Source organism: Lampetra fluviatilis, chromosome 23 (assembly GCF_964198595.1).
Source record: "Lampetra fluviatilis chromosome 23, kcLamFluv1.1, whole genome shotgun sequence".
NCBI classification, from domain to species: Eukaryota; Metazoa; Chordata; class Hyperoartia; order Petromyzontiformes; family Petromyzontidae; genus Lampetra; species Lampetra fluviatilis.
In genome coordinates, this window is record NC_136297.1 from 8077524 (window position 1) to 8094354 (window position 16831).

The window sequence follows — 16831 nt, forward strand, 5'->3', positions numbered from 1 at the left end:
AAAAACCCAATCGGTATTGCTTTCAGTGATTTGTACAACTGTGTAGACACACATTTTATGCGATTTTTGTGCAGATACACCGATAGTTTTACATCAAATTTCAACGAATAAATACTTTCCAACTACATTCCTTTTAAACTTGATCATCGCAACTTAGTTACAGGCAAACTGGATGGAATTTCTGCAGGTCAATTGCAGCTACATTTTATGTAATCAGGAATATACAGAACAGTACTTCAGTTAGTGGAGTGTTAAAGCAAAGAGTGAATCAAAGCACAAGACCCCCGTAGCAACCATTCATGACAATTGTCTCCTTGCGTATGGTGAGTTACTAAACATATTCGAACATAAACATGAGTTTATGTTCGAAAATGTCCTACTCCATGGAAACCCGGTGCCTCTTATAGATGAAGCATCTTTCCTTCCAATCTCCTAAATGATTGTTTTGGTTGAAGTGTCTTCCTAAGTATTATCATATAACACACACTGTAACATTACGTACTAAGTATTGCTTTGTGGTGAAGTGAACAGTGTTCTTTCTAAATGTGTAGTCCCGTCCCCTGCCATAGGATTGGGGAATTTCCACCAGCGGCTCTGAAGGACTGGATAACACAGGCGATTAGCACCGTCTCGATACGCATTTGAGCAGGAAAAAAAATACTTGAACATATCTTCAACCCATACTGTTTACCCCGTATTCTTGTTAAGGGAAATGCATTTTTTCAGGTCCATACGGTGCACAGCCGTTTCAATACGGGCAATTAAAAAAAAAATATATTTGTGTTTCTCCCTTGTGATGGGACTTTGTAGGATGAACGTTGAGATTGATTGATAAGGTCTGAATTGGTCTGTAATGAAGTGGGGGGCACTGAGAAGGGGCTGACAGGTATGGTATAGTGTCGTGCATAATGTAGTGTGTAGTGTAGTGTATAATGTAGTGTATAGTGTAGTGTATAGCATACCTGTCAACCCATACGGTTTACCCTGTATTCGTGTACAGGGAAATTCAGTTTTCAGGTCCATACGGCATACAACCGTTTCAATAGGACAAAAAAATTAAAAATAAAAATATTTGTTTGTGTTTCTCCCTTGTGATGGGACTTTGTTTGTGTTTCTCCCTTGTGATGGGACTTTGTTTGTGTTTCTCCCTTGTGATGGGACTTTGTTTGTGTTTCTCCCTTGTGATGGGACTTTGTAATGATTATTGTTGAGATTTATAAGGGGTACGGAGTGACCAATAAGGTCTGAATTTGTCTCTAATAAGGTAGGATTCACTGAAAAAGGGATGTTTGAACACTACGTAACATTACACAAGCACCGATATTTTACCCGCACTGGACTTTGAGATGGTCAGGCAAAACGCATACAGTTTGCCCACTCTAGACTTGCAGAACCTGCTCAACAACAACAACATAGAAATTATTATTTATTTTATCATTTCGTCGTTTTGTGTTCACAGATTCTTCATTCGCAATGGCTGACGTGTCCAGCCTGTCTGGGATTTCTCCCTCCACCCTGGTTCTGATTGTCGCTGCGTTCGTTTTGTCTGCAATGTGAGTACACCGCTGCTGCTGGGCCTCGGCGACTCTCTCGCCGTCACTTGACGTGACCGGTGGCACCTCTTGAGCACTTTGTGCGAGGTCTTGGATCGCGACGATGAATTTGGCTGTGCAGAAGCGTGAGCGATTAACTCGGGGACAGCGAGTCAAGGCTGCTGAATGAGCATTGTTTTGAAAGTTGAATTATGATTTTTTTTTTAATATATATAAAAAAAATACTCTGTTGAACTTCTTTCGCACCGTACCTAACCAACCGTGTTAATTGGAGGTGAATTCTTTAACATTTTGTGCCGTTGTGGAAGAAAATAAATAAAACAAAATGAGCAATGCCTCCTAATATTTCTCTCTCCACATATACACAACATATTTCGAACCAAAACCATCAGTCGCATGGTCTTCTGCGAACTCTGCTTGTCCTGAATCAATACTGCTGAAATTACGCAGTCCCAGAAGACCGTGCTGCTGATGGTTTGTGGAATATTTTTTTGGTTAAATGTGAAGAGATGGCGATGTGTGAAGCGGGACAATCTTTGTCTATCAGTTTTGTATGTACGTATGTTGAACTTCTTTCGCGCCGTACGTAGCCAACGATAGCATTGGGTCCACAGGCTAACTGTGGTATGGAGCTTGTGCACTGCGTATGCTTTGTAAAGTTCAAGTTCAAGTTCATTTATTAGGTATAGCCCTGTGAGCCATTCGGCTCTTGAATCGGGTGCAACCGCAACAAAGAAAAAACAAAAACATGAACAAAAAACATCTTAAAGTGTAGTGCAAACAGAAAATCCATGAAAATCCAGCAAAATATTGCAGAAAAAACACCGTACACCAACGCTGTGTGCAAAAATCCCAATGGGATGCAAGTCAAACAACAACAACAACAAAAGGACACTTTAAGGGTTACATGCTCGGAAAAAAATCGTTATAAAAAATTGATGTAAGGCAACTTTATTTAAACAAAAAATTTGGACACATTAAGAGAGGAACACAGAGGTACCGTGACATTTTACACAATAAATACCCCACTAAAGAGTCGCAGATCATTTACTTTGATCAAGAATGATTGGTTCAATTATTTCTAACATTTGTAACGTATATCGCCCTGAAAAATAACATATCTGTTATCTCCCAGTGCCATGCTATGGCCGTACAGAATCTTCAAGAAGATGGGCGTACCTGGGCCAACACCTCTGCCATTCTTGGGAACATTCTTCCACTACCGCCAGGTATGTTTCACCTTCTAGATTTTGAAGTTTTCGTGACTGCAAGGATTCATACTCTTTGTTTTTTTCGGTAAAGTCACGTAGGTAAAAAATAAATAAATGAAACTTCTTGTCTCGTTGTCTGTTAAAAACTCTAACAGATAAGTGGAAATCCTCCCCGTCGAGGGCATTAATTCTAGATTTGAAGTTTTCGTGACTGCAAGGATTCATACTCTTTGTTTTTTCGGTAAAGTCACGTAGGTGACATACAAGGTTTCACCTTGTATGGGATTCGATGAAATTTAGTTCAAACCACGCGAGAGCCCTGTGGAGATGACCTGACCACTCTTTTTTTCAAGGAAGAACTGGGAACATTGATACCAATACAATGTATCATACATATTCGGAGAGTTGCATGGCATTTAAATGCAACCACAAAGCCTAAAGCGAAATAAAGTAAAATCACCAGGCAGATTGCAAATCATGTCGAACTCAAATTAAACACAATTAAAAATAGATACATATTTAAGTGAGATAAAAGTTCAAAAACACATTCATATATTACAGTAATTCAATTGAATAGCCCGATTTTAAAGTGCATGCAATCTAGTCTCATTTATAAGTCATCATGCATGGCAGGTTATAACAGTAGCGTCCCAAAGGCCTACGTTTTCCTATTTTAACTCATCCTTTATGCTGTCAACCCAGCACAAGGATAAGTCTTTGAGGACTGTTTCATGAATAGAAATGAGTATCCTCATACAGTAGTATCCAAAGTTATTTGTATCAGGATATTGTTGAGGAATCCTAAAAGAATACAGAGGCAAGGTGTGAACTACCTCGCCTGGTATACAGGAGGTGTTGGGTTCGATCCTGACGCCTGAATATTGCAAGCTTGCATCTTTTCCCTGTGGTTGCGTGACATTTTGTCCGGGTCCTCCGGTTTTCCCTCCACATTTAGAAACATGCATTTCAAGTATTTGGCTGCAATACATTTCCACGTGATAAGCCACTTAGTTGAGCTATCATTTATGGGCAGGTCACTTCTGAAAAAATTAACCCGTAAAAACAAAGTTTTTCACTATAAATCCTTAATATGCGTGGCGGCTAGAGTCCTCTCGTCCTCTGGCTTGAGATGGCTGCCACCTATGGGTCAGATTATTGCATTGCACCATTAAGCAATTGGTAATTAAATATAATATTTTTGTCCTAAAAAGTGTAAAATTTTGGAAAAAAAATTTCACGAACATTAATTGTCACGCACAACGAGTCTGTGTGGAAAATGTCAGCTCGATTGGATCACGGGAAGTGGGTTAAAAAACGACCGAAAGATTTGCACGGTCGTAAGCAAGCAAGCGAACTTAATATAAAGGATTTAACAAGGAAACCCGTAAAAACAAAGTTTTTCACTATAAATCCTTTCTATGCGTGGCGGCTAGAGTCTTCTCGTCCTCTGGCTTGAGATGGCTGCCACCTATGGGTCAGATGATTGTCTGCCAGTATTAAGCAATTGGTAATTAAATATTTAATTTGTTTTCCCTAAACAGTGTAACATTTTGGGAATTTTTTTTCACGAACATTAATTGTCACGCACAACGAGTCTGTGTGGAAAATGTCAGCTCGATTGGATCACGGGAAGTAGGTTAAAAAACGACCGAAAGATTTGCACGGTCGTAAGCAAGCAAGCACGCAAGCAAGCAAGCACGCAAGCAAGCAAGCAAGCGAACTTAATATAAAGGATTTAAAAAGAGCTATATAGTTCAGTGGGCCTTAACTGGTTAAGCAAAAATAGTTTAATAGTTTAAATGTGCCGGCTTACCGGCTTGGTTCTATTAGTGACGAGACTGATGCCAAACCTCAACAAATTATGGTTGTCAACGTCATCAGCCATGATCAACCCACTGCTGGATAAAGCCTTCCCCAAGCTAATTTCACCTAGCACCCGTACACAAGCCGATGGCATTGCTCTGTCTCCACAGTTAACGTCCCCTCAGGAACATTCCTTCACTTTGGCTGCCACTTGATCCGTATTCGTGACCATCAGTCATTATCTGCACCTCAACCTGATTGTGGCTGATGGCATCATTTCTGTCAGCACCAGGACAAAACTGGCCTTTTACCCCACTCCACCCTACGACAATAATGTGCATAAGCCAACGGTTAAACTTATGACATCGAACTCACACGCTGTTCTCTTCTTGATTGTTTTCACAGGGTTTCAGAGAATTTGATGAAAAGAGTTTCAAGAAGTATGGGAGAATCTGGGGGTAAGTTACTATTGTTTGCTCGACATTTTATAAAAGTCGCGCGTGTGTGTGCGTATATATGTAACGTATTTTGTGTAATGCTACTTTAAAATTTGTAAAAATTTAAACAACCTCATAAATCTATGTTTAGTTAGACAGTGCAAGATGAGTTTGGTAAAACACTGAAACCGCTTACAATATTTTTTCTGGTGTGGAGTGATATGTAGTGAGGATAACATGCTGTTATTCAATAAAGTTGTCGCTGCGTTGAAGAACGATCCACAAATATTGTTAAACGTGTGTGGATCGCTCTCCAACACACCAGTGCGCCGAGCAACAAACATTTGACGTGTTAGTTCACGTGACATTTTTTTTGGAAACCAGGACTTACGATGGCCGGTTGCCTCTGCTCGTGGTGGCTGACACAAGCATGCTGAAAACAATCCTGGTGAAGGATTCCCTGGAGTTCTTCACCAACCGCCGGGTAAGCGAGTGCCACGTCACCCAAATACGAATGAGAAATGGCAATGTGAGGTTCATGGCATGTGTCTATGTATAGATAACTAGACATTTCATTCATACCCAACATCATATATCTTAAATTGCCTTGTACCTTTATTTTATTTCATCCTCATTTTACCAGGTAAGAGCCCACTGAGCGATGTAGCTCTTTTTCAGAAGCGACCTGGCCACAAATGATAGCTCAACGAAGTGGCTTATTGCGTGGAAATGTATTAGCAGCCAGATATTCTAAACGCGTGTTTCTAATTGTGGAGGGGACCCAAAGAAAAATGTACGCTAACACCTTAATGAAAACAAAAAAACATTGTGTATCAGCCTTTTGCAAGTCCCACTGCTAAACGAAAGGCTCCTACACTGCATTGGTCATTGGAGTTTGTTTGACCAAACCCCACAACGCCGGCCACCGTAGTATCGTAAACAGCGAGCATGGGACCAGTTCAAACATCACTCACTGCTGGTGTTAGCCACGCCATGAAATCAAATCAGGTCACTAAGTGCATAGTCACTATACTTTGCACCTCTCTTATACTTTACACTCCTATCGTGTTTTTTAAAAATTGTTTGTTGTTGCAACGTTCTGACCCGCCCCGACTGGACATCTGTAAAAAATAGCTTTATATCTCATCGGATTCCCCCAGTATAAATAAATATTATGATTTTGATAGGAACGTTCGTTAACCATTGAGCCATGATTCCAACCGGAATGTAATGTCACTCTTCTCCGAGTCCCAATGCCTCATTGTCCAATTGTCCCGTCGTACATTTTATGTGCCGATATAACATTAAGCTGAGCTCCAGGAAAACTAAATGCATATTGGCTTGGGTAGACAGAAACATTTCACACTCCATATATGACTTTAGAAACCGCCATGTCTCCATCGAAACACAAGAATGCATATGGTTTAAATATTTTTTTTTGCTGTAAAGATGTCAGTAAATTAATCCGGTGCAACAAATATAAAGTGTGTATCTTGCTTACTTTTTGTTGAGCATTAATCTGTTGCTCTTTGCAGCTTTAATGTATCTGATGTTTGTCTGCTATTTTAAAATATTTCCAACAGTTTACTACAAGTTGAATGGCTTTTTAAATGATAATCACCTAAATATCCAAGACTATTCTTAAAATATGTGTGAAACTACGAAATACATTTTTAGGGTATATACATTACTAACAATGTCATTATCCAATTCCTGCAACTTTATTAAACATATGAAATAGTATTTTTTGGTAAACTGTATTCCCATGTTAATGTGCTTGATTATTTTAACTGTTACATTTCCTTGTTTTTTTTATTTTTTACATAGAGTTTCGGGCTGAATGGACCCTTCAAGGAAGCTATGAGCTTAGTTAATGATGAGAAGTGGAAGCGCATCCGTAACGTCCTGTCCCCAACTTTCAGTGGTGGCAAAATCAAGCAGGTAAAAGAACCTAAAAAGTCGATGACTGTTTCTTTTTTCAGTGGCGTTGATAGGTCCAAAGTATGTTTGTACCAAATACTAAACAAAAGTTCCTCTCTTTTTAGATGTGCCCACTGATTGTACGCTGTGCTGATGCACTCGTGAAGAACCTCCATGATAAAAGCCAGTCTGGGAAGTTAGTGGACCTAAAAGAGTAAGTGCATGAAGCATTTGAGAAAACACATTTTAACACGTCCTGTGAGTGATGAGAAAACTCAGAGGGAATGGTGAGTGGAGGCTGGAAAACAAGTAAAAGTAAGACATGCAAGGCGATTTCTCGACATCAAAATGTGAGATCGTAATGATCACCTCGGTCCTTCCATCATGCCTTGCATGTCACGTGACATCATGCAAACTGCGTGTATCATGCAGTACGGTGATGGTTACAGTCGTGCATTTTACTGCCAAAAAAGCCTTTGGTGGGATTTTGGTCGTACATATCTTCATATTAATGGATATCGGCAGGGTTCATTGAAGATGTTACTGTACATAAGTATTCAATGTACACTTCAGTGTGATACATGTGTGCATTTGGGAAAAGTTCAGTTGTAATTTCCAGTCCACGTGTCAAGTTTTATAGGTCAGTGCATTGCGGGTCAGTATACCCTAACGTCGTGGTATTGATGTGAATTTTGCCTCTGCTAGGACATTTGGGGCGTACAGCATGGACGTGATTGCATGCTCGGCGTTCAGTACAGACGTTGACTCTCAGAACAACCCCAACGATCCATTCGTCGTTAACGGGAAAAGCATTTTCAAGATCAACTTATTGAACCCTTTGGTTGCACTAATCGGTAAGTATGGTAACTTTACAATTGACACATCTAGGCAAATGGTTTTGTTTTACGGGCATTAATTAACTACATTTCTGATTCGGTACATTTCTGCAAAGAAGCAATTTTGCCAATACAACGATATATTTTGTTCCATCTCTATTCCAATGTATTTTTATGACCAAGTCATTGCCTGATTTTGAGATTGGACATGGTGCAGCAGGTGAAACGGAGATAGGATAAAGAGAGGTAATATTCGGACGTGGATATTTTAAGACGGAGTTTGAGATTACAAGGATGTCCCCACCCCTGCCAGAGGAGCCGTTGTCCCGTTTCGAGGTGGAGTGTCCTGGGAGGGTGGCTTCAGAGAGGGCGTATAGCTCAGTGTGTGTGCCTCGTTTCACGTTGGCCAGTGTTGTGGGAACTGTTTGAGTTGTTGGTTGGCCAGTGTTGTAGGAACAACACAGTGTTGTAGGAACAAGACAGTGTTGTAGGAACAAGACAGTGTTGTAGGAACAATACAGTGTTGTAGGAACAACACAGTGTTGTAGGAACAACACAGTGTTGTAGGAACAACACAGTGTTGTAGAAACAAGACAGTGTTGTAGGAACAATACAGTGTTGTAGGAACAACACAGTGTTGTAGGAACAACTCCAGGATAAGTAAAGATTCTGATTCTGGGGACGTGTGGGGATTCCCAGTGGCAGCGGAGTGGTTAGATTAACGCAGAAACCTGAGTTCGATCCGTGGTCTTGGCTCACAGTGGCAAGTAATATATTTGAACTGATGCTGGGCCTCCCTCCCCCACACGTTCAGCAACACACACACTAGCATGGTGAGGTGTGGGCAAAACAAAAACCTCCACACGATGCGGGGAAGGCCTTTTATCCTGCAGTGGATTTACAAAAGCTTGTGAATAATTATGTTAATTGATATACAGCTCTCCCTCACTTCATGATGTAGATGCATTCCAAAAAAGAGGACACACAAAGCGAAATCACGTAGCATGTGACTGCACGGTCACCTAACCCACAATGCACTGCATGAGGCAGCTGCTTGCCAAAGAGTGTATCCAGTACACACAACGTCGACCCACGCCCGACCGCATAGCTGCACATGTGAATTCAAACCGTGTGTAGGGGTGTCAGGGGAAGGATTCCCACCAATAGGAGAGTTAGTGGGAGGGGTAATCGAGGAGATATAAGGGGAGAACGGGCGGGAAGAAGGGGCCTTTGGCGGGGACGAGATTGGGACGGCTGGGGACAGGTGTGGATGGGAGAAAAGGATTAAAAGACAAACCCCCTGCAATCTTGTGTCGGCTCTCCTTTACACGTGTAACATAGCGAATTGTGGGTAGAAATAGGCTCGCCGCATATACGCGAAATTGCACAAACCGAACCCGCATAAAGCGACGGAAATCTGTACATTGTCACTATTTTCTCTTTTACAGCGGTCTTGCCAGAGCTTGTCCCGCCGCTAGAATTCCTGGGATTATCTTTCTTCCCAAAACAAGCTTCCTCGTTCTTCACGAAAATTGTCCGGCAGATGGTAAAGCAACGCCAGAAGGGGCTTCATGACATGGTGAGTCCGTTTCAACAATGCTCTTTTTCAATATTGGTTATGTTTGATATTACAATAAGACATTTTAACATTATTTTTCATGCTCTCTGGTTCTTTCTTTAAAGTCACGTACATAGAAAAAATAATAAAAGAAACACGACGTGACTTTACCGAAAGAACCAGAGATTATGGATTCCTGCAGTCACGAAAGCTTCAAATCATAATTTTTCATATATCAGTGCAGATAAATTGTAATACAGCATATTCTCAGGTTTTTTCGGTAAAGTCACGTAGGTAAAAACATTAAAATTAATGAAAGTAAAATAAAACAAAACAAAAATAAAATTCACGACGTTTCGGAGGCAACACAAGTCTCCGTCATCAGGTGGGACCGTCACAGCCGAATTAGCTGCATCAAGTGAAGCAATGATTCAAGATGTAATCCCTTATAAGCAAGTTGAAGGGAGGTGGAGAGGGGGGGGAGCTTATCAGGCTGTGGTAGCCAATGAATGGAAACGTATCGGGAGGGAGGAGGAGCGGTGATCAAAGACTGCACGCAGTGCTCAACACAATGAATGGAAACGTGTCGGGACGGAGGGCGAGCGGCGATCAAAGACTGCACGCAGTGCTCAACACAATGAATGGAGACGCGCCGGGACGGAGGGCGAGCGGTGATCAAAGACATCACGTAGTGCTCAACACAATGAATGGAAACGTGGCGAGCGGTGATCAAAGAACAATGAAGAGATTACTGTTAAACACTGTGGATGTTAACACTCGGTGAAGTAAATTAAAATAGTGCCTGTCAGATAAGATGGTCCAAAAAGTGTAATTAAGTCTTTTTTGCGTGGTTAATAACATCTTTCCAGTGATTACTGAGTTGTTATTAACCACGCAAAAAAGACTTAATTACACTTTTTGGACCATCTTATCTGACAGGCACTATTTTAATTTACTTCACCGAGTGTTAACATCCACAGTGTTTAACAGTAATCTCTTCATTGTTCTTTGATCACCGCTCGCCACGTTTCCATTCATTGTGTTGAGCACTACGTGATGTCTTTGATCACCGCTCGCCCTCCGTCCCGGCGCGTCTCCATTCATTGTGTTGAGCACTGCGTGCAGTCTTTGATCGCCGCTCGCCCTCCGTCCCGACACGTTTCCATTCATTGTGTTGAGCACTGCGTGCAGTCTTTGATCACCGCTCCTCCTCCCTCCCGATACGTTTCCATTCATTGGCTACCACAGCCTGATAAGCTCCCCCCCCTCTCCACCTCCCTTCAACTTGCTTATAAGGGATTACATCTTCAATCATTGCTTCACTTGATGCAGCTAATTCGGCTGTGACGGTCCCACCTGATGACGGAGACTTGTGTTGCCTCCGAAACGTCGTGAATTTTATTTTTGTTTTGTTTTATTTTACTTTCATTAATTTTAATGTTTTTACCTACGTGACTTTACCGAAAAAACCTGAGAATATGAATCATTGCAGTCACGAAAGCTTCAAATCTAGAATGTAATACAGCAGTAAATTATTGCATGACTGAAGGCACGTATGTATGTAAAACGTCTTTCGCACCGTACGTAGCCAACCATGCTAATGGGAGGTGCGGGGGAAGGACAACAAACTTAACACAAAAAGTTGTTTTCAATCTAGATTTTACGTATGGTACATCTGTTGGTGTTTTGTTCAGAGACTGTGAAATCTAACATGTCATAAAATTGTGGCATTTTTTTGTCTAGGGGCGAGTCGACTTTCTTCAATTGATGGTGGATGTTCAACTTTCTAAATCCATGCAAAATGGAGCTAATCCTCATTCAGACAAATGTAGGTATTTTTTACATATCTAATGAAATAACATTCACAGGTTCACTTTCAAATCATACCCATTCACAGTTTTTACTTCATTTAGAGTGTACAATCCAATATATTTAAGCGATTATGGTGAATGACGAACATATATAAAATGTCACTATGCTCTCAATGTGAAACACTGTAGTTCATGTTTACAATACAATTTTTTAAAGATTGTCCTGAATGCTCATTTTGGGAAAGAAAGCACTTTTTCAATTAACTCCATTGAAGGGGTTGTAATGACAATCATGAGGTCACCCGAGCCTATATCATTCCTAGCACAGGACACACAATACAATATAATGTACAGTTCTAGGACCAAACCATCCAGGATGTGCCCTATCTGATCATATCTCAAGCTTAGCAAGTCGTCATAGCACTTATGGGGCTAATATCAGGTCGACAGACAGCGGGAAAACGTTTGGATATCTTAAAATGTAGCGGTCACACCAGACCCTGCCACGTCTACAAGATGTGCACAATGCACCTTACAAACCGTCTGCTGGGTCGAAGACCTTATCTGGTCAGCGACGGAAACCCACACGACTGGAGGAAAGTAACGGTCTCTGTGACGGGCGAAATGGCAGAGCGCAGCCAGCCACCATCAAAATCACCGCCCCCACCATCAAAACCACCGCCCACCATCAAAACTAGGATGGCGCGCAACTGTTGCCTGGCTGCTCCTCCTGAAGGGGGCTTCCTGAGGGCCTCTCTAGACTGAATGACACAAACCCTGAGACCGTCGCATCGTTGATGAGGAACTCCTCATGAGACTAGGACCTCAGTGGGCTCTTGCCGTTCTCTTGTTTGACTTTTTGTGCTCTACGATCGCATGCGATGAATATGCACGGTACAATCGTGCAAATTACCAAAACAGTCGGAATTTAACTCATTGTGCGATGGCATATTAATGCCAGTAGCTTTTGCCAGGTAGTGGCGGCGCACACCTGTAATCCAGCACGATAGAGGCAAGAGATTGTGGATCACACGAATGTTGTTGAAGCTCCCTTCTGATGCATGTCGAGGTGCCATACCCTGGTTTGCCAGGAAAAGGAGGCGCAGCAAAGTGTGGACTAATATCACGCGTCTCTTCTGTATGGGATAGAGTGTTGCCCCCTCGCATGCATTGCTTTTCTCCGGGTAATTGTTGGCACCAGTTCGCCGCTGGACTGCTGTCCGTTGCGTTTGTGGTTCCTCATAAATTGTGAGATAAAGTGTACTTAACAATGCTGTATAAAACGTTACAGAACAAGATATATTTCACACTGCATCTTCCTTGTTGTCTGTTTAATTTCACAGATCTGACCGACAGTGAACTGGAGGCGCAGGCGATCTTGTTCCTCCTGGCTGGTTATGAGACCTCAAGCACAGCCATCACCTTCGTGGCCTATTGCCTTGCTTGTAACCCTGACGTCCAGACTAAAGTCCAGCAAGAGATCGATAGATTTCTCCCGAATGACGTAAGACTTACCTTTTCAACTTAAATTGAATTGTCACAGTTCAAAACACTATTCGAAAGGTGTGTCTACACGAGCTTCATGTTTCAAAGTCTGAAAGGCATATACTATATAATAAACTATTCTAGAATGTGTTTCGAATGAAATAATTATTCGTTAATTTGTGTAAATATATCTATCTAACCTTTGTGCAGACTCTTCCAAGTTACGAGATTCTGAAGCAGATGGAGTATCTGGACATGGTCGTGAGCGAATCTCTGCGCATGTACCCACCAACATCTCGTACAGACCGCGTCTGTAAAAAGACGACAGTCGTGAATGACCTGGTCATCCCCAAGGGTATGGTTGTCGCCGCACCACTATGGGTGCTCCACTATGACCCGCAGTACTGGGACGAACCTGAAGAGTTCCGGCCGGAACGGTGAGCGAATCTCTTTCAAATTTGAATGCGTTTGAAAACTGAATTTTACGTGTCAAGTACTTAAACATGGATCAATTCTATCTGGAAATACTTGAAACCTAGGTTTCAGGTCATAGCGTAGGCAACGGAAAGATAGAGATATAGTTAGTTCAAGCCATATGAAGGCCATTTTATGTTTGAATGGCTCATTGACTGCAGACAGGACGATTTTTTGTTCGCCAATTTTTCCCAAAGGTGTTATATTGAACAGCTTCCAATTAAAGTTGAAAGTGTGAGCTATGTCCATCTCATCTGTCTGTCGTGGCGTGGTCATGGTCTTTCTCATCGCGATTTATCCAATTAAAAATGCTTTCATGTAAAGCTGTGTTGATGAATTTGTTTGATGTGAATACCTTGCTTTGGACCTGTATCTCTTCCACTTTGATCTCCAAGAGATCCAATTCTAGAGAAAAGTGGCCTCAAAAGCAGGATTGTCTTCCCTCTGTGTGAATTCCCCAAATGAAGGTCGATTTTGCTTTTCAATTTGAACTTCTCGTGACTTACTGGATAAACCGTATATCACTGCTCTTAAGCTAACGCCACTTGTTAGTCAATGGATTCTGCGTGTGCACGACTGTGAATCGTGCAGATTCTCCAAGGAGGCCAAGGAGGCACGTGACCCCTACTGCTACCTGCCCTTTGGCCACGGCCCCAGGAACTGCATCGGCATGCGCTTTGCCCTGATGTCCGTGAAGATCGTTGTCTGTCGCATCCTGCAGCGCTACTCCTTCCAGGCGTGCAGCGAGACCACGGTGCACGATCACACCTCCTCCGCTCTTTACTGTTCACAAACAAGTGATTTTATGTCATTAGACATCCTTTGCCAGTACCAAAATATAATAATAGGGTTTTTCCCCTTTTTTCTGGCAAACACAACTGAAACCTTTTTACAAGGATTCGTGTCTGCATTAACCACAATACTTGCAGTCAAAATGCAAAGAAAAAACATACTCTTATAATATATTATATATTATATTTTGGTACTGGCAAAGGAGGTCCAATGATGTAGATGCTCACCCCGAGCCCTCATTACTTTGATAGTGCATTGTCTCTGAGCTGTTCGCCTTTTGGCGTCCTCTGGTCGAGCACCAATTGGGTCGAGGTTCAAAAGAAAGCCGTCCCTGGTGTGGACCAATCAGTTTTAAGGACAATGCATATATTATCATATTATGTTTTTTGTTTGCATTCTGACTGCAAGTATTGTGGTTAATGCAGACATGAATCCTTGTAAAAAGGTTTCAGTTTTGTTGCCAGAAAAAAGGAGAAAACCCCTATTATTATACTAAGTGATTTTATGGTTTTATGGAAACACTAACATGTAATATTACCTTTTTTTCCTTCAGATTCCACCAAAACTTACAAAGAATCCATTCATACAACTGGAAAAACCACTTTTGGTGCAAGTTTTGGAAAGAAAGAAAGGGGGCTGATGTACGAGCAAAATCAAGATCACGGCTCCAGAGAAAAAGAAGACTTGAGAGATGATAAAAAAAACAATTCGAAGAGCTACCTGTAGTGCCAATTCGAAGTGCTATCTTAACACAGTGCTGAAAGTTCATTTACAAATTATATTATGCTATATAGATTTATATAGTGCTTTCGTCCAAGACAAATTTACAATAACTACAAAATTGTACATTAGATGGGAGCGGTTAAAATAAAGTGGGGTAATTAAATGTATTTGTGTAGTTATGGCTACAGTAAGGAGGACAGGTGGGAGTGGTGAAGGAGGGGTTGGGGTAGTGACAGAGGTAGTCGTAGTGACACTGGTAAGGGTAGTGATAGGGGTTTGGGTAGGCCTGGTCGTAGCTGTGGGGCAGGGAGTAGCAGTAGGATAGGCAAGGCAGAAGAGATTGGTAGTTTTAAGGGAGGAACGGAAGCAGGTTATAGTGAAGCTGATTTTTTTTATGTGCAGTGGGAATTTGTTTGCAGTGAAGGGGAGCAAGAAGGGAAAGGAAAGAGAGTGACTGGGCGCATGGCGAGGGAGGCCCATAGAGGGACAGTAGAGATTGGGAGCATGGATAGGATAGAGTGATATTCGTTGGTTCTTTCGGTTAAGTCACGTCTAAAGATAAAATAATAAATTAAAATAATAGCGACGTTTCGATTGCAACACAAGCAATCATCATCAGGCATAAGAGAAATAGCAACAAAAATCTAACTAGAAAACTATAGACAGACATACAAGCAGACAGACAGACATCACAAGGACACACAGAGAGAGGACACATATCGGCCCAGAGAGAGGGGTCGTTTCTGTGACGGTCCCTTAAATATAGGGAGGGGGGGGCGGGGACGGAGAGAGGGAGGGGGCAGAGAAAATTAGCATATCAATGAGTGGACGGCAACGTGTTGCTGCTGCGCAAGTAAGACGACGACGTGGCACGGCACCCCAAGCTTGAAAATTAGGAGAAAGACACACTAAAATTAAATAACCTCGCAAAATATCGAAATGTGATGTAATGCAACACAGAGAGTCGGTCAACACACAATTAAGATAGAGTGATATATAAGAGAAGCAAGATAAGGTGGGGCAAGATCACAGACTAGAGTGAGACATTTAAACAGACAGCGATAATATACAGGGCGCCAGTGTATTTTGGAAAGTCGAGCAGAAGTGTGGGAATTGTGGGGGGAGGTTAAAAATGATCTGGGCTGAGGTGAATTGTATCGGTTGGAGTGGAGGAAGGCGGAGAAGGAGATAGTTGCATTAGTCAAAGTGATATTGAAAACGAGAAAGGGAACGAAACCGTGACTGGGCGCAGGGTTTAAAAAATGTTTTTGCAATAAAATTTGTAAGATTGTTTAATAGTTTGCTGATTCATAGTTGTGTGTGTCTAAATGGAGTTCAGTAGATATTTGCTGTTTTTATTGAATTATACTCTTCATGTGTTACACACCGATAATAAAGTGTGCGCATTGACATTCTGTTGAGTGTTGGGTAGTGCCTATTTCTGTGGGTGAATTTGAAGCAGTGGAAATTCCACATTTTTACGGTGGTGACCAGTACGACCTTAAAACAGCTACTGTTGAGTTACCATGTGTTATTGCTCACCAGTTGAGGCTTGATTTACAGATCCAATAAAGTTTACGTACTGACTTAATTATTGCTTTTTTAACGTACAGTATGACTCTTATCTTGTGTTTTTTTATAGAGTGCCTTTGATCAAGGCGCTAAAAAAACCGGGTAAAACAAGGACACTATTCTATGGTTCTTTCGGTAAAGTCACGTAGATAGAAAAATAATAACAAAATAATAAAAATGAAAATAAAGTGAATAAAAAACAATAAAATATCACGAAGTTTTGATCGCAACACAAGCGGTCGTCATCAGGAACAGGGAGGTTAGCGGCTGAGTGCAAACTGTTTATAAAGGTTTAGAGATGGGCGGGGCAGCTAATGTTAATGTAAGAGAGGGCTCTAACACTGGCAGTAGGTCTACACCAATCACAGATCTGTTTATAAAGGTTTAGAGATGGGCGAGGCAGCTAATGTTAATGTAAGAGAGGGCTCTAACACTGGCAGTAGGTCTACACAAATCAAAGCATTGCACCTCGCTCCACACACGCACACTGCTGACAGTGGAGGTGGACAAGAAAACAGAAATCAAGTCACGACCCAAAGTGGTTGATGACATCTTTCCAATGATTGCGGAGTTTAAAACCGTCGTCTCGGTTGAAATTGTGTCTGTGTCTGTATATATGGATGGCTTCGTGAACGAATCTTTGTTGATAGCCAGTA

The 16831-nt window shown here is 41.6% G+C and overlaps 1 protein-coding gene across 1 annotated transcript; it reads left to right on the plus strand.

Annotated features, from left to right (window-relative positions):
* Positions 1–1473: 1473 nt before the first annotated feature.
* LOC144940906 (cytochrome P450 3A24-like) lies at positions 1474–14520 on the plus strand. The gene is made up of 13 exons (XM_078867407.1): positions 1474–1553; positions 2689–2782; positions 4973–5025; positions 5389–5488; positions 6832–6945; positions 7050–7138; positions 7630–7778; positions 9209–9339; positions 11062–11146; positions 12473–12633; positions 12825–13051; positions 13680–13842; positions 14434–14520. The coding sequence occupies exons 1-13, from the start codon at positions 1474–1476 to the stop codon at positions 14518–14520; spliced, it is 1533 nt and encodes a 510-aa protein (XP_078723533.1).
* Positions 14521–16831: the final 2311 nt, after the last annotated feature.

Bases quoted from the DNA above. Each gene is read 5' to 3' on its own strand.
- LOC144940906 (XM_078867407.1), top strand. From the start codon at position 1,474: ATGGCTGACGTGTCCAGCCTGTCTGGGATTTCTCCCTCCACCCTGGTT. The intron at 5,026-5,388 runs GTAAGTTACTAT...TTTGGAAACCAG, and splicing joins AAGTATGGGAGAATCTGGGG to GACTTACGATGGCCGGTTGC. The intron at 11,147-12,472 runs GTAGGTATTTTT...TTAATTTCACAG, and splicing joins TAATCCTCATTCAGACAAAT to ATCTGACCGACAGTGAACTG.